General features: G+C 36.1%; 1 protein-coding gene across 4 annotated transcripts in view; it reads left to right on the top strand.

Annotated features, from left to right (window-relative positions):
* The window catches only part of Znf148 (zinc finger protein 148), a 104130-nt gene that overhangs the window by 60359 nt on the left and 17600 nt on the right, over positions 1-26171 (top strand). For all 4 annotated transcript variants that reach the window (XM_048346802.1, XM_048346803.1, XM_048346804.1 and 1 more), the window contains 3 exons: positions 10345-10467; positions 19913-20036; positions 21745-21828. In XM_048346802.1, coding sequence (XP_048202759.1) covers positions 10345-10467; positions 19913-20036; positions 21745-21828 — 331 coding nt within the window. The remainder of the gene's footprint in view (positions 1-10344; positions 10468-19912; positions 20037-21744; positions 21829-26171) is intronic.

Genomic DNA, 26171 nt, shown 5'->3' with positions numbered 1-26171 from the left:
AATTGCAGTATGATTTTTATTTTTGTTTTATTTAAGTGACTCACCTCCTCCATCCCCGACTTCCTGTCTTCTCGTCTCCTCTCCTACAGTTTTTGAACTTAAGGCCTCATATTTGTGAGGCAGGTGCTCTACCATCTGAGCCACGCACCTGCCCTCATATTTTTTGACAATGTATATATTATTTATATGTGGGAACACATCCTTCTTTTGCTCAGTTTTTTGACTAGAGTGTTCTTTTCTCTTACCCATCTATAATCTCTTTAAAAATCTGTTGTATATACATATTGCAATTTTTATTTCCTACAGTGACTTGCCTTTTTATCCTTCTATTAATAAGAGTTAAGAGCTGTATAATAAGTAGACAAGGTTCAGTTTATAAGCCTTTCCTTTTGGTTACTGTCTTGTGTGTTCTCAAACTATAAGAAGTTTTTACCTAACCCAACAGCAGGAAAATATTTTCCTTTGTGAACATCTAAGTCTTATGATCTTTCTTTTTTTTCCCCTCCATGTAGATTTAAATTCATTTAGAATTGATTTTTGCTGGTGATATAAAATGAGAATCGAGATTTATTTGATGGTGTTCATTGTAACAAATTCATCTTGTAGAGACTTTCAGTTGTTTTTTTTTTTTTTGTTTGTTTGTTTGTTTGTTTTGGCCAGTCCTGGGCCTTGGACTCAGGGCCTGAGCACTGTCCCTGGCTTCTTCCCGCTCAAGGCTAGCACTCTGCCACTTGAGCCACAGCGCCACTTCTGGCCGTTTTCCGTATATGTGGTGCTGGGGAATCGAACCTAGGGCCTCGTGTATCCGAGGCAGGCACTCTTGCCACTAGGCTATATCCCCAGCCCGAGACTTTCAGTTTTATGTTGTTGGCATAATGTTTTAGTTTTTAAAACCACTTAGGGATGTTAAGATAATGGTAAATAAATATTTTCTCTGATTAATACTAGGGATATGTACTGATTGGACATTTTAAGATTATAAAGTAATGCATACTTGTTGATAAAGTATAAAAATATTTGTGTAAAATTTTCTCCACCCTGCATATATTTATGTAAAATTCTTAAAAATGTATTTACATATTTACCTTTATTACTTAAACCATGAACAAATGTGTCATTAAATTAGTCAAATGTAATACTTGTTACCAATTATATAATGCCATGTAGCAGTATTATAACTTAGTATTTATTATTGGGTAGTAGACAGTTGTACTTGTTTGTTATATTGTTATGTTGATGTTGTGATGTAAGGTTATTTCTTCAGTATAGATTTCTTAAGGCCAAATTATGATTCACAAGACCAATTTGGCTTCTTCTGGAAATATATGAAAATCACAACCTATTATTATATCTTATGTAGAAAAGGAAATATGAAATACAGCTTCTAGATTGATATATATTGAAATGGTAAGAAAAACAACAGTTAGACCTAATCTTGGATAGAGGGCAAAGAAAAAAAGTAAAAAAATCTTTAGATATAAGATAGATAATATATTGCAAGGCAGGGAAGTTTGAAGGATGATCTAAAGAAAGATTAATTTATTTTAACAGTTTTGAACAAAAAATGTTCATGTAGAGAAGTTTTGTAGCATTGATAAATCTGTATATCTAAGTCATTATTTACCTGTAATTGTATGGTAAAAAATTAGCAACTGTATTTAGTACTTTGAGGTTCTTGAGATATTGTTATTTCATTTGGTTTTACTGAATGTAAGGTGGGTCTTAACAAATTGAAAGGTGATGAAATGTTTATAATTACTATCAAGAATTTATTAGACTTACATATAACTACATAGAGTATATTGTAGTTTTGTTGCTTTACGTGTGTGTGTGTGTGTGTGTGTGTGTGTGTGTGTGTGTGTGTGTATGTATGTGGCTCAAGTGGTAGAGTGCTAGCCTTGAACAAAAAGAAGCCAGGGACAGTGTTCAAGCCCCAGGACTTCCTAAGGAGAAAAAAAAGTTGCAGAATTAAGAGTTAATATTGCATTCAGCTTCCCCCTAGTGTTAAAATGTATATAACGATAGTACTGATATCAAAATCAGGAACTTAAAATTGCAAATGCCATTAAACTTTAGCCTTATTTCATCTTACCTGTTTCATCCCTTTTCTGTTCCAGGATTCAGTTCAGAAATCCATTTCATTTAGGAACTGTGTCTTTTTAGTCTCTTTCGATCTCTAGCAAGTACTCAGTCTTTTCTAGTCTTTTTTGGCCTTGATACTTTTTCCAAGTGCTGGTCAATAATTTAGTTGAATGTTTTTAACTTGAGTTTGTCCTAAGTTTTTTCTAGTTAGATTGAAGCTCTGCAGTTCTAACAATACCACAGAAATGATAGTTCTTTCTCAGGCCATCATACCAGGCAGAATATAGCATGTATATGTGATTTTAACCCCATTCTTTAGTTGCATTATTATTATTGTTGTTATTTTATCTTTTATAGCCGCCGCCCCTCCCACCCCCCCTCTTTCTGGACAGAACTCAGGGCCTTGCATTTGCCAGGCAAGTGCTCTTCTGCTGAACTAAATCCCCAACCCTGTTAACCTCATTCTTTGTAAGGTAGTGTCTGCCAGGTTTCCTGCTATAACATTTTATCTTTCCCTTTGCAATTGACAAATACCTTGGAGAAGTATTCTGACACAGTATGTTTATCATATTGATATTTATGTTAGTCTGTGGTGTTATAATCCAGTATTGTCCTTTCTTCTTTTCTTGCTTATTTTCTTTTAGATTTGGCCATTAGGAATTCTTTCATGCTGGCTGCTGTGGCCTTCTGACATATCCCAATCCTTTTTTCAGCACAACAGCTTCTCTAGCACCATGATTTCAAGTTCTGGGTGCTAGGTGTGGTATCATTCCTGATCAGTGAGCTCAGCAGACACAACTAGAAAATACTCACACAGAATGTATACCCAGGTCTTTACTTTTTGGTAGAGCCCAGGCATCTGTGTTAAGAGTTTGGATGGAGGAAAAAGGGAAAACAAGGTTAGAGTGCTTATGTAGAGTACATGAGGCTCTGACGTCTCTGGCACTGGAAAAAAATTTTTAAATGTTTAGTTAGGGTGGTGGTGGTGACTGTATATCTGTGATCCCAGCACTTGGAAGGCTAAGGCAGTAGGATCTTGAGTTTGAAGCTAGGCTGGGCTACATAGTGAGATCCTATAGTATTAAAATCAAATAAGTAAATAAAAGCAACAAAAACCAAACAAACAAAAAGGTTGTATTGGCATAGTTTTTAAACTTTACGGTATTGGGACTCTTTTATGCTCTTAAAAAAATTGAGGATTCCTGAGATCATTTACTTTTATTCATTATGTATAAGGTTTTATATATATATATATGATATGTATAATATAACATTTTAAACTCACTACAAATTTTCCAAACAAAATTCAGTGAGAAGAAAATTGTTTCTGCATTTTTGCAAATTTCTTCATTATCTGGTTTTCTATAATTGTATTCTCATATATCTTGCCAAGGTATTCTATGATAACATTACATGTTAATTAACCTTTGCAAAAATGATGTTGTATACTAATGAGAGAGGGAGAGAGTAAAGAAGGTAAGTATATCATGTAAGCAGTTTAATCGGAAAATTTGACATCAAAGAGATTATCAAGGTAATTTAGGAGTCTTTGCACTTGAAAAGGTTTTTTTTTTTTTTCCTCCGCTTTGGTTGGTTGTGGGGCTTGAACTCAGGTCCTGAGTACAGACCCTGAGCTTTTTTGCTCAAGGATAGGACTCTGCCACTTGAGCCATAGCACCGCTTCTGGTTTTCTGATGGCTAATTGGAGATAAGAGTTCATGGACTTTCCTGCCCAGTCTGGCTTTGAACCATGATGCTCAGATCTCAGCCTCCAGAGTAGCTAAGATTAGCGTGAGCCACCAGCGCCCAGTTTGAAAACATTTTTGTAAATGTACTGACACCCTTAGATAATAAAGCTGTATATTGCTGGAAGGAGAGATCCAGGACTGCTGTGAGACAAAGGAGAGTACTAAATTCATATGGTGTCATAGAGGGTAGAAGAATAGGATTCCTGGGTAGGAAAAGAGTTACCACTTATCCACTTTATTTGTAGTTACCTAAACTGTAAGATGCTGATATAACACCTAAGCTCTACATATAAAGTTAGAAATATAAAGGAAAGTGGATCAGAGTTTGTATTCTGGATCCTATGATCTTTTCAAAATGAAAGGTCACTTACCCATTTCTTCGCTTGATAAATGTAATTTATTTGATTTGAGATTTGACAGAAGAAGAGGGTAATGCTTCATGACTCACAAAGGCCTATCAGTGTGCTCCTTTCCCTACCCTCTACCTTAGTTTTGTGAGCTTGAAGATTGAAATCCCCTGTAGTCTAGTTACACCTAACTGTTCTTGCCCAAACCATCCTGGAAGTACGTGCATCCTTAAATGTCTCCTGTATTTCATAAACACCCCAAATATTGCTAATTTTAGCTAATGTATACAGTACAGTTAATGTACAGTTAATTGTGTTGCATCTTGCTTTTTTACAATTAAACACTTGATGTGGTCTGGTCACCTTGATTAAACTTGAGAATTTCCTGGGCAATATTTTGGAACAGATTCCTTTTGGTGACCAGTTAACAAACACATCCTTTATAAATGGCTGTACACTACTTTTATTCTCAACCATTTTTCTGAATTTGGTAACAGTTTTGTCTACATGCCAATACAGATTATTTTTTCAAAATGTTTGTCATGCCAACTATATAGCTCAATAGTAGAGTACTTGCATAGCATACACAATGTCCTAGGTTCAAACCCTAGTACTGGAAAAGAAATGTTTGACCATAGAAATATAATAATTGGAAAAATTACATCCTCTGATCATTTATTTTTATAGAGGAAATGTTGTACTTTTAGGAAGAGAAATAGGGACTGCATTTTAGAGAAGTGGTAAAACAATAGGTCCTTGATGATGGGGATGGGGGGAGCAGAATCATTTGACACAAAGAAAAACAAAGGTACCTTCCTTTCTTGCAGTGAGTAGGGGAGGGTAAGTGAGAATCCAAAAACTGAAATTGAAAGTGGGTAAGAACACATGGATATGGTTTCAGATATAGAGAGATGGTAAGGACAAATACCTTCCCCAAGTAACTTAGGTCTTTTCTTGAAAATAAGATTATATAGCTGAGATGGCAAGATTATAATTGATACTGTTGGCAGCCTGGCAGTTTTGCCCCATTCCTCACTAGACAATCAACAAGCAAAGTTTTACATTAATTTATTTGTGGAAGACTACATTGTGAGATAATACCCTAAAGTTAAATAGAGTGAAACACATTTTGCTGGTATGCATGTAGGAAGAATGTTGGTAATGTAAAGAAGGAAGAGTCCAACATGATTCCACTGAGTCAGTTACTCCCAATTTTACAAACCAGATAACATGCTTATTCCTCATTACTATATTTGGTGACATATTTGTAATATCACTTAATAGCATTACTGAGTCTGGAAGGAAGCAGATTTGGAAGAAAAAAATAAAAGGAAAAATATATGTTAAGTATGTTATGGTTGTATTTCTAATTAACTCTTGTTTCATCCATAAAGCTTACTGCACTTATTTTAAGTCTTCATTTCCCAGTTCTCCCTTTAAATTCCTGCCTTTATTCTGTGTGCCATTCATTTTAGTAAGAATGTGACATGTGTTGTCTTGGATTACAAATTGGTGTTTTTTCCTCTCTCTCTCTTTTTTATTCCTGTGGTGTATCATAACTCTACATTTTAAGACCTTGGAAAAGAGATCTTAAATGTTCTCCACATCTAGTGCTTTGCATGTATTTGGATTCCAGTAAAGCCTTTTGTTTTTACATTAGTGTTACTAAATTTAGCTTAGAGTAGGCATTTACTATTGAATGAATAAAAGTAACATGGCTAGTTTATTTTGGAGGCCAGAAATGAAATAAGTGTTGGAAAAGAGTCATTCTAGGAAATGGAGATGTAGCTCAAGGGGTTGAGCACTAACTTTGGGTAAAAAAGCCAAGAGAGCAAAAGCTAAGAGAGACAGCACAAAAGCTAAGAGGGACAGAGATAGAGACAAGTAGTGAGTAAGTGAGATAGACTCAGATTTCAGGTTTGAGAATCAAGGGGAAGAAGTTTTTCAATATAGTGGGCCTTTTTACATTCATTGTTGAGAAATTAAAGAGGAGGTATATTTTTAAATTTCTGAGAAAAAAGCAGATAGGCAGAACCAGGGGGTAAGGAAGCATGAAACTGTAGGACCTACTTCCATGTTGGAGGGAACTTGGATTGGATGAGCAAGTCTTGGGTTTTAGAAGGTGAATTTTTTGGATTTCCTTTTTGTTGTTGTTGTTGTTGTGTTGTGTTGTGGGTGGTGGTGGTGGTGGTGGTGGTGGTGGTGGTGAGGCTTGAATCAGGGCCTGGGCGCTAGTGCTCTACCATTTGAGCCACAGCACCATTTTCGGTTTTCTGGTGGTTAGAGTCTCATAGACTTTCTTGCCCAATCTGGCTTTGAACCATGATCCTCAGATGTCAGCCTCCTGAGTAGCTAGGATTACAGGAGTGAGCCACCAGTGCCATGCAATTCTTGATTTCTAAAGAAAGAAGCATAGATTTGTTGATAGTGATGGTGTTTGTGGATAATGAGAGAGCAGAACTTTGAGATTGAGGCTTTCAAGTAGGCCTGAGGATGCTCATGAGACTGGGTAAAATGGTTAAACTTAAATGATCAGAGGGAAGCCAGAGGTTTTTTTGGTTTTGTTTTTAAATCTCAAATATTTCTATACTTTTGACTTTCTTTGTATGTGCTATGATTAGGTCTTGAACCTCAGGGCCTTGCACTCTTGCTTGGCTTCTTCTCCTGTAGCTGATGCTCTACCACTTGAGCCACACCTACAGTCTAACATTTTTGGTGGTTAATTGGAAACAGACTCAAGGATTTTTCTTGGCCCGGCTGGCTTCAAACTGTTATCCTTAGATTTCAGCTTCCTTGAGTAGCTAGGATTGTAGACATCAGCTACCAGTGCCCTGCTAGAGTTCTCAAGGTAAGGGTAAGACATATCTCTGCTGGGCTTTAAGGTTTTCTGTGGTGGTAGTTTTTATAGATCACTACTATCATCTTCCTTGGGTAAAGTAAGGCTTAGTTCTTTTTGCCTTTTTATGTTCAACTCTTTGTAACTGTCTTCTTATTGTCATATTTATAAGTTCTTGTTTTATAATTTACCTGCATTTTTCTGAGTACTTTAAGCTGGGCCATGCACTTTTTAGAGCATGCTTAGAGGTTATGGTAGGGAGGAGATCATTCCATTTATGAATGAATGATAAGCCTACTGGAGCATTCTAAAAGTGTAAATTATTATGTACCTATTGATGATCACTGTGCTTTCTCTCACCAAAACTTGTAGGTTTAGGTTCATGGTTTTATCATATTTAAAAATATACCTTATATTAGAAAATGATAGATTAATATTACCCGTTCCCGTGTCAGTGGCAGTAAAAGGCTCAGCTGTTTGTATTAGTCTTCTTTAAAATGGTTCACATATATAATTCTTCGGTTTGTCAATAGCTGCTAATTGCAATGTTTATTTATGAATCTTTTACACTGTACCTGCCACTTGTGCCAGAAGGACTTCCTCTGTTTCCATTTGTTCTATGCTGTATTTCCACATTCTTTATGGTTTTTAAGTTGGCAGATGTTTGGATTAGTCTATGGAACATGTACAGAATAGGACAGAACAGTTCCACAGTGCTTAAAGCCTCTGTATCCTTTGTCTTATACTCAGCCTGAGTACATAGTTGCATTTTATTAAACCATCAGTGCACTGGTGGTACAGTGTTTGTTTTCTAAAGTCATGGTGGTGATTTTACTATTCTGTGTTGTGCTCTAAATAATTTATGCCAAAAGAAACTGTTAGAATGATCTTTGTTCTGTAAGTCAGTAGGTAAAAATCTTTTTTTTTCTAAGCTTCTTGATTTGTAATTATCACAGTGCTTCCATTTCAGGAATTCATGAAAACTGCCTTTTCATGTTATCAGTCAGAAATCTGTGACACAGGCTTAAGCATTTAAATTATGAACCCTTTCTACATAGCTGTCTTCCAATTTAACACCAGAAATCTGTCACTCATAATCGTCTGCACCATATTTTTTTATTGTGGTCTTTAAAAATGTAGTCATTAGCACATTCTGCTTACGATGATTCTTAACAAGCTTTACCATATTTTATAGTTTGTTGAGTTGAATGTTTGTTTTAAGATACTTGTATGTTTTGATTTCAAGGATAAATTGAAAATGTAACCGTGAAGGGGGATGACTGAACATCAGCAGATCTGATGAAAATTGACTACTGTTAGTGAGCTTAGAACTCTGGTGTGTATCTTTTAAACAAGCAACTCTGAAGAACTGAGAGCTACAGATGGGATCACAGTTTTGAAATTTTCATGTTTTCTGGAATGTTTCTCTTATACCATAAGCATTGTGTCTTGTACAAAGTAGTTGTCTAAAACCTCATTCGTTTTCATAGTGGTCGTTAGTAAAGGCGAGGAAAATACTGAGTACTATTTTGTCTTTTCTTTTGATTGGATCTTTTAGAATTTTGTGCTGTTTTCTTTCCTTCCTTTAGATTTTTGTGCTGTTTCTTTCCCCTCTCCTCCCTTCTCCCATCTCCTAATTCTTTCCCTCCCTCCCTCTTTCTCTCTTCCTTTCCTTTCTCCCTCCCCTTCTCTCCCCTCTCCTCCCTTCCTTGGTGCCAGACTTAGAGCTTGAATTCAGGGCCTGGGCTCTGTTCCTGAGCTTCTTTTGCTCAAGCCTAATGCTCTCTACCACTTGAGCTCCAGCTCCACTTCTGAGTCTCATGGGCCAGGTGCTGGTGGCTAACTACTCAGGAGGCTGAGATCTAAGGATCTTGGTTTGAAACCAGCCAGGACAGAGAAGCCTCCATGAGACTCTAATTAACCACTCAAAAACTAGAAGTGGCACTGTGGCTCAAGAGTGCTAGCCTTGAGCACAAAGAGGCTCAGGGACAGTGCCCATAACCTGAGTTCAAGCCTCACAATGAACAGGAAAAAAAAAATCTCATGGACTTTCATGCCTGGGATGGCTTTAAAAACTTCAATTTTCAGATCTCAATCTTCTGAATTGTTAGGATTACAGATGTGATCCACCAGCTCCCAGCTGTTTTCTTGATGTAAAAGAGCACACTGACATATCTGAATATCCCAATTGTCCCTCCATATTATATTGACTTTTGGAACTTCCATCTTTTTTGTACTTACAACTTTAGCATCACCTTAGTATGTCAATGATGTTACAATGTTTGCTTTTCTACTGTTTTCTACTAGTGGGTTCCCCATTCCCACCCCACTGGAGTTTGAACTTTTTGCCTGGCTTACTTTTGAGATAGAGTCTAACATTTGTGTAGTTTGGCCCTTAAATGAACTTCTACTTTGGCCTCCTGAGTAGCTGGGATTTACACTACAGTGCCCAACTATTTTTTTTGGGGGGGGGGCAAAGGTGGGGGTGATACTGGCATTTGAACTCAAGGTCTTTTGCTTTACTGCTTGAGCCACCTCTCCAGTGTCCTTGCTTTATGTTTGGTTTTTTTTTTTTAGAAGGGTCTCAGGTTTTTGACCTTGTTACAGTTGGATTATAGCCTTCTTACCTCCATCTCTTTAGTACTTGGGCTAACAGGCGTGTGCTACTGTACTAGCTTATGTTTTTGTTTTGACAATTCTGGGGATTGAATTTAGGACCTCACATTTTCTAGGCAGATGCTCTACCTGCTCCTTGAGTCCCTTTAGCAGTGATGAATTTTTAGGTGGGGTCTTGCTTTAACATCAGGCTGGCCTGGCCTGTATTCCCATGTCACTGAGGATAACAGGCTCACACCACTGCATCTAGCCATTGCGCTTCCCCCGTAGCTGGGATAATAGGCCCGTGCCACTGTGCCCACTAGTTTGTTTTTGAGATAGATTCTTGCTGACTTTTTCCAGCCTGGCCTCAAACCAAGATTAGTCTCTCTCTGCCTTTTAAGTAGTTTGGATTACAGATATGCATGGCCATTTCCAGCCTTCCACTAGACCTGGTAATCATCTTTCCCCACTTTATCTTTAAGTTGTTTTTAAGGTAGATTTAAAATAACAAACCTTATTCTCCCTTAGTTTATATACTCACGATCTTTATTTCTCAACTCCTTATTAATGAGGTCTCTTATTTAGTTGGCACAGAGAGAGAGACAGAGAGAGAGAGATAGGCACTGTGGAGCACTTCCATGTGCAGGCTTAGGCAAGGATTAAACATACAATGGCTTTTTGTCACAATGGATTTTTTATGCATTTCTAAAATCAGCTTTTTGTTTTTAAACAGATAAGTGTAAAACAGGAAATTACTTTTACTGATGTATCTGAGCAACTGATGAGAGACAAAAAAATCAGAGAGCCAGTAGACTTACAGAAAAAGAAGAAGCGGAAGCAACGTTCTCCTGCAAAAGTAAGAGAATATATTAAGGTGGTGGTCACTAATCGTTTAATCACAAGCCTGATTTATCTTATGAGCAGGAACCTGGTTGGACTTAAAGACAAATGTAAATGTCTGATGTAATTTAGTAGAGTTCATTTTTGTACCAGCTTCCACCAGGAGGTAGAAGTGAAAAGGGATGCATGCGTGTTTGGAGGTGATGGGCCTCAGCTTTCAATTTTTCTGCCTTAAAAAAAAAAAATCATATCCTTCTCTTCTACAAATGTAGTTTTCTTTTCCCATGTGGTATTTTCTCTAAAAACTAATGATATCTAGGATTCTTGCTTCTCATTCGTATTAGATTAACTTATTTTTCTATTAAGGTTTTGTACAAAGTTATACCAGTTGTTCATAGAAAAAGGTTGTGGAGTACCTCTAACAGAATGTAAGCTCCATGAGAGCAGGGACTGCATTCTACTTACAGCTGTATGGCATAGCCAGGATTATGAGACATAAATGGGAATTTTAATATTTTATGGCTAAATGAATGGACTAATTGATGCAATAATTATTATTAGAAGATATGTACTTTAAAATTTTTTCTTTAGTACATGGTAGTTGACTATGTGCAGAATTTTGGTATGTCTACTAAGTCTGTGAACTCAGTGCAGTGGATTTGCATGTCTAATTATTTTTCTTTTTTTTCTTACCTTATATATAATAAGACTGCTTTCTTGATTAAAAGTCACATCATAATCATCATCATTATTTATTTGTCTTGTATACTTTGGAATGTGGTGTAACTGGAGCTACGTTGGGCTTGAACAGCTCAGACTGGCTTGCAAGAACTTATTGTTAAAATTTCAGGAATTTTGTTAGCCATTTGCTAAAACCACTGGTAGCTTATATGTAATTAGCCATAGTGGGAATGTATATACCATGGAAATCAACAAGTGGTTCTATTCCCTAAGCCAGTTGTTAAACAGTTCATTAGTTAACCACTGTTTGGGGATAGAAAAGTATGCCTATTACAGCAAATAATGAAATTAGAGACTAAAATAACCCATAATAACATTTCCTAGCGATAACTATTTTGACTTCCTGCTATATTCCCTTTTATCAGATTTTTGTGGATAAATTTAGTTTACTGACGTATAACCCTTGAAGCATATGTAAATTATTTTTACACTTTAGTAATCATTTTCCCCTTCTTTTTTTTAATGGTATTGTGAATCAAAACCAGTGCTTTGCAAAATGCTAAGCAAGCACTCTACCACTGACCTACATCCTCAGCCCAATAATAGTTTTTGTAAACATTTTTATTAGCACATAATATTTTCACAAAATCATGTTATATTTAATAATTGATGTATTATCTTAAAGTTTATTTAAGTCATGCTGGACTTGAAGTATTTGTGCATTTATTAATGGTTTGCCATTGAATCAAAGAACATGAACTTTAAAATACCACTCCTTCCCTGTGTTGTACCAGTCATATTCCTACTCAGGTGGACCTGAGAGGTCTACACCCTCACCAGCCTTGGATTTTAACTTTGCTTTTTGTAGCTTTCAATAGGAGTCTAATTATTGTTTAAGATTGGAATTTCTGGTTATATTAAATTTGTTTTTCTCATTTGTATTGATATTTTTTATGTTTTATGAAATTCTCTCTTTTCTTTCTTTGGTGTCATATTTTTCCCAGTGATTTTTAGGATACGTCTTTTTGTTGTTGTTCTTTAGTGGATAAACCAAGTTCCTCATATATAGAGTATTTCCAAGCTTTGAGTAAAAAGGTAATTTTAAAAATCTTAATAGTAATTGTTTTACTTTGGGTTTACCATTGATCTACAGAAAATGTAATTTAAGGTTTTAAATTATGATTAATGTAAGTTTTACATTTTCCTAGGCATTTTATTATCTCATTTTTTCTGATGGTGTTCTGAAGTATCATATTTTTTAAAAATTCAAACTAAAACAGATTGCTTTCTCCTAGTATATGTTGAGTGTTTGATGACATGGGCTAAGTGTTTCAAAATATAGATAAAATGGTTGGAGTTGTTTTGCTTATCAGATTGAGATAAACTCATTGGTATTTTATTATTTTGTATTTCCTTTGTGTTTGTATATACACATTCTAGCATAGATGTCTGTGTTTTCTAGTACCTGGCCTTGAACTCAGAGCCTTGAGTTGTGGCTTGTTTTTTTTTTTTTTTTCCCCTTCACGACTGCTGTTCTACCACTTGAGCCACACTGCCTCTTCTGGCTAATTTCTGTACTTCCTGCTTGAACTAATTTTGAACTGCAGTTCTCAGGTCTCAGTCAGCCCCCTTTGTAGCTGTGGTTACAGTTGTGAGCCACCAGCACTGGAGTATTTTGTACTCTAAAGGTAGTATTTATAAATCTACATAGTGGGAAGATGAAAGACATAATCTAACTGAGTATTGTATATCTTGCCCCATGAGGTGGTACCTACTGTTATTCTAGCAATTAAGAGGCTGAGGCAGGAATGTTGTGAGTTTGAGCCTAGGCTACTCAAGGCCAGTATGGTGATCCACTGTCTCAAAACAAAAACAACAGCAAAATGACTTGATCTATTCTAAGTAGTGTACATAAAACAGAGTTTTAGAACAGTTATTAGGAAAGTCTTAGAAAGATGAAGTGATTAGAAGTAACAGGCAGGTGTGAGAAAACCAAAAACTAACTTTAAGTTGTTCTTGTGTTCCACATAATAGAGCAAGGCTATTTTTTTCTCCACTCCTTTTCCCTCTACCCCCATCCCCTCTTCTTTTGAGACAGTGTCCTGCATGTAATCCAAAGTGGCCTGTACTTTGAGGCCCTCCTGTCACAGCCTTCTAAGTGCTGGAGTTAGAGGTATGGGTCAAGCCTGGCTAGGTGTATATAAATAAGAAGTTGTTTTACATTTTTCTTAAGAATGTGCTAAGAAAAGTTATACTGAAAGCTTTTCATAAAAGGAACTTATTCTAGCTGGGTACAGATGATTTAGTGCCTATAATCCTAGCTACTTAGGAGGTTGAACTCTAAGGATCACAATGTATAGCCAGCCTAGGCAGAAAAGCCAGTGAGACTCTTAATTCCAATTAACCATCAAAAAGCAGTAAGTGGAACTGTGACTCAAATGGTAGAGCACTAGCCTTGAGTGAGAAAGCTAAGGGAATAATAATCAAGCCCTGAGTTCAAGCTCCAGTACACTCTCTCTCTCTCTCTCTCTCTCTCACATACACTCTACCATTGTGTGTGTGTTGTTTGTTTTAAATTTCTTGTAAATGATTTTTAGTTTCTCTTAAGTGTAATCTATATAAAAATGTTTAGGGAGTAATTTTTGGGAATATTATTAGAAGAGTGAGCTGAGTGGGAAAAAAAACAGAAGAATAGGGGGCATGAGGATCAGTATATGAGGACCCCCACTGCCAAATCTTGACTTGCCATTATGAATACTTTTGTGGTCATCATTGTGTCAGATTGGGAATCTGTACAGGAAATACAAATTTCTTCTTTTAGGACTGAGCGTTTTCTTTTTAACATTAGTACATTTAAATATAAATCAATTTGGTGGGCTTTCTTTTTTAGGTTCCTCTTTGTGATTTTTGTCTTTAGTTATATCAAGTCTAGGGCTACATAATTTACAAATTATTTTCCCCTCTACTTTAATCTTTCTAATAAGTTGTCCAAAAACACAACTACCAATCAATCATACATACACAGTAGTTCCACAATTTTTTGTTTCTAAATGGGTTTTTTTTGTTTGTTTGTCTATTACGGGGCTTGATCTCTGGGCTTGGGTGGTGTCCCTGAGCTCCTTTCACTCAAGCGAGTGCTCTACCACTTGAGCCCCAGGACGATATCTGGCTTTTTTTTTCTGTGATTAATTGGAGATAAGAGTCTCACACACCTGCCCAGGCTGGCTTTGAACTGTGGTCTTCAGATCTCAGCCTCCTGAGTAGCTAGGGTTACAGGTGTGAGCCACCAGTGCCTGGCTCTGAATAGCTTTTTGAAGACATTCCTGAATTATAACTTAGTCTGTTCTTTTTCTAAAGAACGTCAAATGCTTACATAAGGGGTTATAGTTTAACATGTCCATTGCTTGATGAGTCTCCCCTACGTTACCATCATTTATCCTTATCCCTCCTGCCCTTTCCTCCAAGATTCACTTACCTTTCCCACTTCCTTTATTGTATAGGTGCATTGAGTATTCTGGCTGTATTTGTCCTCTGTTCCCTTTCGATTCATCTATCCCTCCTTCCTCTAGCAAGCCTACCCCCCTTCAAAATTGTTTAAATCATTTTATCTTCCTGATATTCATTTTGTAAAACTGTGTGTTAATTGTTTGAAAGATTTACTCCGTGGAGTTTTACTCCTGTATATGCTGTACTTTAGTCAACAAAATTGTGTATATATGCATATGCCTCTAGCTCTTAGTTTCTTGGTAATTATGTTGTAAACATTAAAAACAAAATCATGTGTATTGTAAGAGAACTTTATAAAAAAAAGACTGCCATTTTAGAGCTTTTTGCCACTAACCATAAAATCTCCTGTTAGACTTCCAAGCTTTATTTTTTTGACTACTTGTGATTACTTATGTCTCATATGTATGGATATGCTATGCACGTTTGCATCATTTTTACTATTTTATCTTAACATCACTTTTGCCCAATGAACCTGTTTTTGTTTTATATTAGCACCACAAATAGCTAATGTTACTGGAAGTGTTCAAAACATATGTCAAACTTAATTTAGCCTCACTGCATTTATGTCTGTGATTCTCCCTTCTGGCTCTGTGCTAGTCTCCTTCAGGACATTTTCTAGATATAGATACATAGGCCCCATCCCAAGAGATTCTTTCTGCAGGGTTTTTATTCTTTAAAAGATTAAGCTTGAGATCCTCAAGTCTTAATACCAGAAGTTTATGGATGGCTTGTATGTCTTAGGAAACAGAAGGGCTTTATCAGGACTTGGAGGTTAACATTAGTGAATCCTAAAAATCCGTTCAGTAAAATGTAAGTGGTACTATTTTAGTGAGATGTTGTGTACACAAAGTTTTTAATATAAATTTTATAGGTTTTTCAAACTCTTTAGTAATTGAAAAGTAATTTGAGTGCCTGTTATATTCCTCGTCTCTTATCAGGTATTGATTTTAGAACCAGGAATATATTTTTTAGAACTCTTTAGGCCATCTGAATGAATATGGAATATTCAAAGTTATACTGAGCACTTAAAAAGTAAGACATATCCAATATACAAATAAATTATGAATTATATAGATAATTTCCCAGAAATTTACTATACAGTTGCTTCCCAGGAAAGATTAGAGATTCTGTTATCAAAAACATTTAAAATTGAATGATACTAAATGAGAACATTTATTTAAAAGGAGTAGAGAACTAAATGTACCAAGCATTTGTCCTACCTTTTATATGTTGCTCTGATTTAGGAAGAAGTGGGTTTAAATATGAACTAATTGTAAAACAAAATATGAATTCGTACTTTTAAGATATTAAGGAAGAAAATGAACACAATACTATATTTGCATTTTATGCATCTAATTTTCCTAGACAGTTAATGCATTCTGGGAAAATTTCTTTATAGAACTGAACCATTGTTAAAAAAACATGGATGATGTCCACCTTTTAGAACACATCTTCAAAATCAGGAAATAAGAAAGAACCTTTCATAAGCTCAGTGTCATCATACTGAACATTAGTTGTAAGGACTGTGCTATGATTTCAATGAGTTTGCTGTTCTGGCTCGGTCAGAAGCTTGCCATTTAAAAATGGAAGTTTGGTAAGCTGAGAGGTAATGAAAAATCTTGAAGAGAGGGGCTGGGGATATGGCCTAGTGGCTAGAGTGCTCGCCTCATATACATGAAGCCCTGGGTTGGATTTCCCCAGCACCACATATATAGAAAACGGCCACAAGTGGTGCTGTGGCTCAAGTGGTAGAGTGCTAGCCTTGAGCAAAAAGAAGCCAGGACATTGCTCAGGCCCTGAGTTCAAGCCCCAGGACTGAACCCCCCACCCCAAAAAAAAAAAATCTTGAAGAGAGAGACAGTGTAAAAATGGAACTTGGCTACAAAGATCATATTGGGATGATTGTTGCTCTGGGTGACTGTTATGTCCCAGGAGTTGTACTGTTATTCCATGTCTAATTGGATTTGGAGAGAGAATAAAAACTCTTAGCTCCAGAGCCTCTGTTTTAACTTAGCAAATTCTCTTGATTATAATTGATGATAATTTAAGTTCTGTTCTCTAAGTTATCGTTGGAATTTTAGGAGATTAGAAACCAATCTCAATGTAGGACCATATTATAAAACTTGTTATTTTAAAATGTACTTTAATAGTTTCAGTTTATACGTTTAAGCTAGCATTTGTGTTGATCTGTCCCTGTGTCTGTCTGTCTGTCTTGGTAAGAGGAGAATCTGTTTACTTGGTCTTTATAATATACTATATTTCTGCTGAAGCAGCAGTGACAGGACAAGATAAAGAATCTAGAGATGATACTGCAAGTATTTTAGGATTAAAAAATGGAAAGTTCATCTCTCTGTTGTGGTGGTGTTTGTAAATTGTTGGGGGGGGCGGGAAAGCAAAAGTATTTTATAATTTCAGTATCAGGTTAGATTGCTAATCTCTAGGGCAACCATCCTGAACAGGTAAATCATTATCTATGAAAAGGTCTTGAAAGGATGGAACAAGAAAGCCAAGTCTATTACCTAGGAAGGAAAAAAGGTTTGCCTATATTAATGTATTTGTTACTTTTGTGCCACTAAGAGGCTTTGCTCTTTGCATGATCACCTATCTGTGTCATATACTCATATAATTTGAAGATTTTGTTCTTGTTAAGTGATATGGGATGTGTGGAGTGGCTAGAAAGCAGCCATGTCAACAGTTTTATATAGATTTCACTTTGTTCCACCCTCAGGTTTAACTTTGAACATTTAGACATGAAAAGACAAAAACATGTAGATACAGGGGAAAATGAGGGAGGAGGTAGCAAGTTGGATAAGAAATGTACACACTGCCTTACATATGAAACTGCAACCCCTCTGTACATCACTTTGACAATAAAGAAATAAATTAATTAAAAAATTTTTAGATACATTTAATAGTTACAGATCAGAAAAGTCCACTGGTGTTTGTTTGAGGTAAGATAGATACTTGTTGGTCTGGTCTAACAAAAGGACAAGAAAAAAATACAAAAGTCCAAAACTTTATGTTTCTGCTTTTAGAATTATCATGCTGGACTTTTTCTTTGGTTTTACCCACAAGCCAAGGGTGTTTCATAAAATTCCACCTGCTGGCTGCTGGTAGTACATACCTGAAATCCTAGCTATTCAGTAGGCTGAACGTAGGATCAAAGTTCAGAGATAGCCTGGGCTTGAGATTCTTATCTCCAATTAATCACCAAAAAGGCACGTAGGGGCTCAGAACTGGAACAAAAATAAATAAGTAAAATAAAATAGAATTCAACTTGGAATTTAGATTTGTACCTACTGTGAATGCAGCATGACCTCTGTGTCAGAAAACAATGACCTAAAATAAAACTCCATAACTGAATATAAAAGGCTTTGGGCAGTCACCGTTAACCACATTTGTTCCTTACAAGCCTTTCCTTGCAGTTGCTGTGCCAGAAAAGTGATTGAACTGCCATGGATTTTGGCACTTAACTTACCTTGATCTTACTTGTTAACATGTCTTAAAGAAAAAAACTGGTGCATTTCAATTCTGCTTTATGTGTAAAACTTACTATCTTGTTTTGCTACATGCTTTATGTAAGAAAAAATCTGAATCATTATTTAAAAAGGTTTTGTGGGTTTTTTTTTCCTTTTTACAGTTAATTTGCATATTATTGTGTGACTTGGAGGAGTTGAAAAAAATTTTTAACTGGCCAGAGGTGAAACTGTCCATTCTTACTGTCCAGGAAACCGTGACACCCACTTCCATTCTCCTGCCAACTGTTTTCCTTCTAGGACTTGGGTGCATAAAGTTTGAAGCATTGTTGACCATATTGGCAGTTTGCCCAGAGCCCAAAAGTCCTTTATAATTTGCATAATAATTGTAGTTCATTTGCATATAGTATAGGCAGAAGTGTTTTCCTCAGTTTTAAGTAAAAAAAAAAAAAGGTAAAGATTAAACCCTGTTTTCCTTAGTAACTCATACCCTTTTCAAGGTTGGAGGGGGTCATAGTTGTATATTTTCAGGCCTAATCAGTTTCCATAGTCTTTTATATTTCTTCCCATGTTTCTTTTCCCTATAGTGGACCATTTCTTTAGCTTGCATTCTGTATGCTTCCCTTCCAGTCTTGTTTTTCTCAAGGGGGCCATCCTCTTCTTGATCTTATCTTCCAGTTTCCTTTGCTTCGTCATACCTTTTTTTTTTTTTCCATTTCTCTGTCTTCCGTAATTAAAAAGGGAATCTTAGTATTTTCTCTGCCTCTTGTCTATAATAAGAAGTAGTCTATTATTGCATGTTGAAAAGTTGTCGATAAATTAGAATATATGAGGCTGAAAACTGCTCTCTGTTAATTATCCTGATAACAAAAATTTCTCAATCCCAAGAAGATAAGATTAATTTCTTTCTTTCTCATCTTGTCACCTATTAATCCAACAAATATTTTTAGAAATATGTTTATGGTAGCTTTAGAATAATTCTAGAGATAAGTAGGCTGAAAATTCCAGATTCTACTTAGAATCACAAGGAAACTTTATTTTCTCTTAAAAAAATAGTATAATAAAGCATTGATATGGTTCAAAAAATGTTATAAGTATGTAGTATAAAATCTCCCAGCTGTATCTCTTATCCAGTTCAACAAGCATTACAACAAAGGTTGTGTACATTATATAAATGTCTATAATGTGTTTGCACATATGTATAGATAAATATCCTTCTAAAATAGTTTATATGCATATATAAGCATATATCTTCTTATATGTGTTCTTTTGTGTACAGAAATTAATAAAAATTACACATGGGTTATAAGCCTCACTTTTTTAACTTCACTTTTTTAAAACAAAACTTGATGTTCTTTCCATGTAAGTATATGGTTTTCTCAAGGTATTTTCATAGCCACTTAATATTACGTTGTATTCATTATTTTTTTTTATTTAGACCATATCTAAAACATAAGACTTTACATAGATGAGAGTTTGAAACTATAACTGTAACTATGCTTATTCTAGCAGAGAATACTTAGGGAAGAACTCTGTTAGCCACCAGCATGACAGAGGAAGGTCAGAATGGTGAGATATTACTTAATGAGCTTCCAAGATTTTACTAATGATTTTTATTTATTGTGTTATGTTTTACTTTCCTAAAATTAAGGATAAGTTCTAATGGTCTTTTCAAGATTATTTGTGAAAAATACTTTATAATCTCTGGTAACCATTGTTTATATTATAATTTTTTAAATTAGTGTTTAATTTTTAAAATTTCTTTATTTTGTTTTGCCTTTTAAAAAAATATACTAGATCCTTACAATTAATGAGGATGGATCACTTGGTTTGAAAACCCCTAAATCTCATGTTTGTGAGCACTGCAATGCTGCCTTTAGAACGAACTATCACTTACAGAGACATGTCTTCATTCATACAGGTATTGAATTAATGGGCATATAGCCATTAAAATTATTGTCTTTGTTTTATGATCTCTGTGTAACTGTCATGTAAAGAGTATAGCTAGCCTGGCATTGCTAATCATTTCAGAGTTGGGAAGAAACCAGGGAAACCTTTAGATAAGAAAATAATTAACATTATCTGTAAAATTAGTCTTAGTTGGATATTATTTGCCTTAGAGTACTCCATTGAGCTAGGGAAATGCTTAAAACCTGTATTCCTTTTTCTGCGCATGATAATATGAATTTAGAAGTCAAATATGAAAAAATGATAGCTGAATTTATAAAGTTGTTGAGAATAGAACTAAAAACTGACCACAGACCTGGGTAAGCAAGCTAGCCATATTAATTGAGTAGGAGACAGAATTAATAAAGGTGGAAAAAATACAATGGTGTCCCAAAAGCCAAAAAGAAGAGACAGTCCTAAAGAGGCTGTGTTCAACAGTGTCACACTGTGAGAAGGTTAGCTGAATTGTGAAAGTCTTTGGAATAAATAGCAAAGAGATTACAAATAATTTTTTAGAAAGCAAAATGAAAGTGTCAGATCACTAATGGGTTGTGACCAATTTGAGACTTGGATAGACCACCCCCCCCCCCGCCTTTTTTTTTTTTTGGTGATGGTACTAGGGCTTAACTCAGGACCTGAGTGCTGTCCCTGACCCCTTTTGCTCAAGGCAAGCATTTTGTTTTTTGTTTTTGAGCCACAGCTTGACTTTTGGCCTTTTTTTTGGGGGGGGGGGGGTAGTAATTTATTGAGCTAAGAGTCTCATGGACTTTTCTTCCCGGGCTGGCTTCAAACTGAGAGCCTCAGATCTCAGCCTCTTGAATAGTTAGGATTACAGGTGTGAGCCACCAGAACCGGTGGGTAGATTATTTTAAGAGTTTGTTGCTTGGGGCTGGGGATATGGCCTAGTGGCAAGAGAGCTTGCCTCGTATACATGAGACCCTGGGTTCGATTCCCCAGCACCACATATACAGAAAATGGCCAGAAGTGGCGCTGTGGCTCAAGTGGCAGAGTGCTAGCCTTGAGCAAAAGGAAGCCAGGGACAGTGCTCAGGCCCTGAGTCCAAGGCCCAGGACTGGCAAAAAAACAAAAACAAAACAAAGAGTTTGTTGCTTGAAGGGAAGGAGACAGAATATGAAGGTTGGAATATTTCAGGATTGAATATTTAAGGCTTCTCAGCATAGAATAGACCAAAACAATACTGCTCTTAAGAAGAATGACTTCATTTGAGAGGGAACATTTAAAGCAGACAGGATTATTTTTCTAAAGGGGTGTTTAGATGGTTCTGAAGAAAAGCTGAAAGGGCAAAAAGGCCTGGTTAGCCATCAGAACAGAGAATGGAATGGGCATGTCTTCCTCCAGATAGGAACAAGAGACAGTTAAGGTTTTATATATTCTAATCGGTTCAAGTGCTTTCTCAACTTGTGATTTTTAAATTCTATTTTGAATTATTTTCTTCTTTTTCTTTGACTCATTTTGTGACTGTGAGAATATGATTTTTTTTTTAATACTGGAGGAAAATTCAAGAGCAAGTAAACTTGTTAATGAAAAATATTTTAAAAGTATGTGAATGTATTAAAATCTTATAAAATCTGAGCTTCTAAGATTTATATTTCCTTAGAAATAGTAACTTAAAACTGTTGTTTTACCCATTAACTAATTTATGGATGTGAAATTATTTTAAGGTGAAAAACCATTTCAATGTAGTCAATGTGACATGCGTTTCATACAGAAGTACCTGCTGCAGAGACATGAGAAGATCCATACTGGTGAGTGTTGCTACCTGTACTGAGGTCATTAAAATGAGTATTTCAGAAGTAGGGAAGAGTTTTCAGTTAAGTAGCAACAACTTGTTGCCACTAAAAGGTTTTTATTTCTTAAGATCATCACAGCTTAATTTTCTCTTCTGTAAATCATTATTAATTTTTGAAGTCAGTTCTTTAATGTCCAAGCCCAGTAAGTTACTTTGAAGTAGCATTTTACAGTTACCTAATATGTATATTTTCAGTAACAAAGGAAACTTTTCAGAAATAGTTGTTTGTTTCTGTAAGTGTTTAACAGGTTCAGGGTAAGTGAAATTATCAGTCTGTGAACTAATTGCCTTGACCCTTAAGGATAGTATTAATGTTCTCCTCCCTTCCCATTTTCCTCCATTTCATTATGAAGCTTACTTTATCAACAGAGATAGAATCTTGAAAGATTAGGAACTTCCAGTTTCTCAGTCATGTTGTTAATGACTTAAAATTTGTTTTGGAAGATCACTATAAAATAATTTATACCTTAAAATTTTAAGTTAAGATTGACTTTGGAAGACTGTTGATGCCTCTAAGCATAAAAGAGGTTATTTCTTTGGGCGTTTTCTTTCCTTCTCTTCTCTTCTGTTCTCTTCTCATTTGTTTGTATTAAGTACTTAGTTATTTAGATGTGTTCTCATAATATGCAGAATGTGTGAAGGGGATCCTTGGACAGCTTGTCCTCTTTTCTGCCTAATATTTTGTTTTCAGCTTTTCTTGTCCCTAAAGAGAAGCATGAATGTGGGGACCAAACTTAGTAGTGGGCACCTATAATTTCAGTACTCAGGAGGTAGAGATAAGGGGATCATGGTTTGAGGCTAGCTTGTGCAAAAAGTTAATGAGTTCTGTCTCACAAAAAGTTGGGTATGATGACGTGTGTCGACACACAGCTCCCAGCCACAAGGAAGGCAGAAGGATGGTCGCATTTCAAGGCTACCCCAGCAAAAGTACAAGCCCTTACCTGAAAAAAAAAAAAAACAAAAAAAAAAAAAACAAACAAAAGAACTACGGGGCATGGCTTAGAAGCCCTAAGTTCATCCCCATTCCTGCAATATCCAAGACGCATGAATGTGACTGATCTGCTTTAACAGCTGCAACTATACAATATGTGTGTGTATTGGGTGGAAGTTTTCAGCTTTATTTTTCTTTTCCCAGTACCAGGGTTTGAACAGAGTTCCTTTCACTTTCTTGGCTTGCTTACTCAGCTAGCACTCTTACCACTTGAGCCATGCTTCCAACACAGCCTTTTGCTGGTTAATTGGAGATGGTCTCATGCGCTTTTCTCTCTAGACAGGCCTTGAAACCATGATCCTCCAGATCTGAACCTCCTGAGTGGCTAGGGTTACATGTGAGTTTCTACTTAGTTTCCGATTTTTTTTTTTCCTGTTTCTGTCCTGGAAACAAAGTCAGGGCTTGGGTGCTGTCTTGGAGCTTCTTTTGCTCAAGGCTAGAGCTCTACCACTAGATAGAAAGTTCTTCTAGCTTTTTTGGCTGTTGAGTGGAGAATCTCACAGGCTTATTGCCAAAGCTGGCTTCAAACTATGATCCTCAGATCTCAGCCTCCTGAGTAACTAGGATTACAGGTGTGAGCCTGGCTAGTTTCAGTTTTTTTAAGTGAATATTTGTCACTTTCAGATGGAAGGGAATATACTGTAGGAGAAAGTAATTTTATGTGACTTGCAACTAAATTCAAATGTTTGTAATAATACCTTACCAGATAAATAAAATTAGTTAAATATTTTCTTCTGTGAATACCTACCTACTAGGTTTTGGTGTTCCGTTCATTTATTCAACAAAAATTTACAGAACCTCTAGTGTTTTCTACAGAGAGGATGTAAGGCAATTTTTTTTAGAGATGTAGCTACGTAGACAAACACAGTGTGATTAAGTGTTGTGGGTCTTTACGAAGTACTCCAAGTATGATACTCGTTGAAAGGTACTTAGGGAAGGCCTCACAGTAAAGCAGCGGGAGGCTAAGTTAAAAATACAGTCAATGTTTGTGAGCAATCGGTAAGTGGTTTTGGATCTGAAAAAGAAGTTTTTTGAGACAATACTACTACACTCCAATATCCTTATTGTGAAGTCTTGTGTGTATTTGGGGGGAAAGAGATTGTGTATATGTGTTTGTAGTGAGAGGCCTGTTTTCTGTTGTTTGAAACAGTAGTTATGTAACCTAATCTGTCCTGGAACTGTGATCCTCCTGCCTCAGCCTCCTGAATGTTGGAATTATAGGTATCGACCACCATGCCAAGCCAGTTATTCTTTCTAAACTGCTGGTCACCATCTTGTAATTCCACTGATTAAGAAAACAGACCATGGAGGAATCTTTGATTTAAGATAAGCAGGGTAGTCAACATTTATTAAGAATTCTCTAAATTTCAGTTAAATGTTTTCTTAAATAATCTCACATTAGTACTAAAGGGCAGAAGCTATTAGTATTCCATTTGGTAGATGAGGAAGTAGGAGAAGCACATAGAAGTTGAAACTTTTATATATATTCTAGTAGATGATGAGCTAAGATTCCAGCTCAAGGCTCTGTGATTCTAGAGTACAGTACATTGACTGAAAGAATGGGTCCAGAAGTTTAAAAAAAAATACAACTTTTGACCTTTTTGAGTCTTTCTTTTTCTTTTCCTTGTCTTTTTTCCCCTCTACCAATAATCCAAGTATGGCTCTGCCTTTATGCTTGTTTAGTAACATTTAAAAGGAGACCAGAGTTCTCTTATTTTCAGAAATTAGTTTAGAAGAAGATGAGGACTTTAGAGGAATGATGGCAAAGCAGTCACTGGGATTTTGTGGCAATGAAAAGTTTCTTTTGAAGACAAACTGGATTCTTCCCCAGCATCTTGCTCTTCCCAATGTACCTCCTAGTCAGAACCTTCTTTATATTTTTTGCTCCCTTTGTAGATTATTTCTAAAGACATTAAGGTGTCAAATAAACTATAAGCTAAATCTATTTGGGATTATATATGTAGAACCCAAAACAATATTCTTATCACCTATATTGTTCTGTCCTTGGTGCCTTTTTTCCCCAGTGTTATAAATGGTTTTTATTCCTGGCAGGAGAGTAGTGCCCTAAATTTTGTTTGTGTCAAAGTGCACACACCCTTACCCTGTCCTCCACTTTTAAATTGTTAAGCCAGTAGCAGGCTACCTATCCGCTGATCCTCTAAGATTGTGTAGTAAGGAAAGCCCTCTCTCTGAAAGGCCTCATTTTTTTTTATGGCCTTCTGCATCCCCTTAGCTCTTGTTATAATATCTACTAGTCCCTCAACCCCAAACCCATTCTCTGCTCCATTTTCAACATGGATGAAAAACATTACCTACTTGGCTGATCTGAGCAGCAAAGAGTATAACCTAATGTCGTTTTCAAATAGTAAAACATTTCTTAACTTGCCCTGGACAGCTGTTACTTAACTATTCATAGATTTGGGCTTCTTTATTAAATAACTGTTTAGGGGATGTTCTTTCTTGTCTAGAGGTTGAATCCTAAAATTCTGGTTAAAGCTTTATTTGTTTAAATTAAGGCTCTGGAAACTCTCACAGTACAAAAATCCTCAGGATTGCTATTTTTTAGTAATTATATAGCAATTAGTGAATATTATAGATTATTTGCTTAGGGCATATTTGGGTTTATGAGAGAAAAGGTAAGGACTTGAAGCTAAGGTTGAAGACAGTAACTCCAACTGATCATTTTCTTCATGTTCATAATCAATACTCAGCAATTTACTAAAGTATGCCCTTCAGTGTCAATAGCAAATTTGCTTTTGAGAAGGTAATTGTTGTAGGGAGTACAGCTGATTCCATCTTGATTAGGGATACATGGTAGGAAATGTTGGGGGGAGTAGATTAGGTCAACCTGACCCCAAAATTCTGCTTCTGTAAATGGCTTGCTTAACTGGTTTGTTGCTTGCTCTACCCTCTCTGTCAAGCCCTTACATATGTGCTACATTTTTACCTTTATAAACCCCCAATTTGAGGACTGCTCCTGAATCTGCACTGTGTGTGTCCCTGGCCTGTCAGCCCTCTTTTCACTGTCACAGTTCAGCTCCCTAGTCTGCATCCCTGTCCGGTCAGTTCGCTTTACACCTCTCCAATAAACCCATCTTTTTGCTTGAGACTGTCTCTGAGTGGTGGACTCTTGGGGGAACATGGAATCTCCTCCCCTCAGATCCCATAACTATTTTTTATGTAAGGTGGCTTTTTCTTCCTATCTTTAAAATGTATATATAATAATTTAGAACAACATCTGATCTATTGTATTCTCCTTACCTTGTGACTGACCATTTTGCTGCAAGAAAATGCTACCTTCATTGTCA

The sequence above is a fragment of the Perognathus longimembris genome, chromosome 5 (genome assembly GCF_023159225.1).
Source record: "Perognathus longimembris pacificus isolate PPM17 chromosome 5, ASM2315922v1, whole genome shotgun sequence".
Lineage (NCBI taxonomy): Eukaryota > Metazoa > Chordata > Mammalia > Rodentia > Heteromyidae > Perognathus > Perognathus longimembris.
Note: the sequence above shows the minus strand (reverse complement) of the source record. Positions and strands in the feature narration are given on the sequence as shown.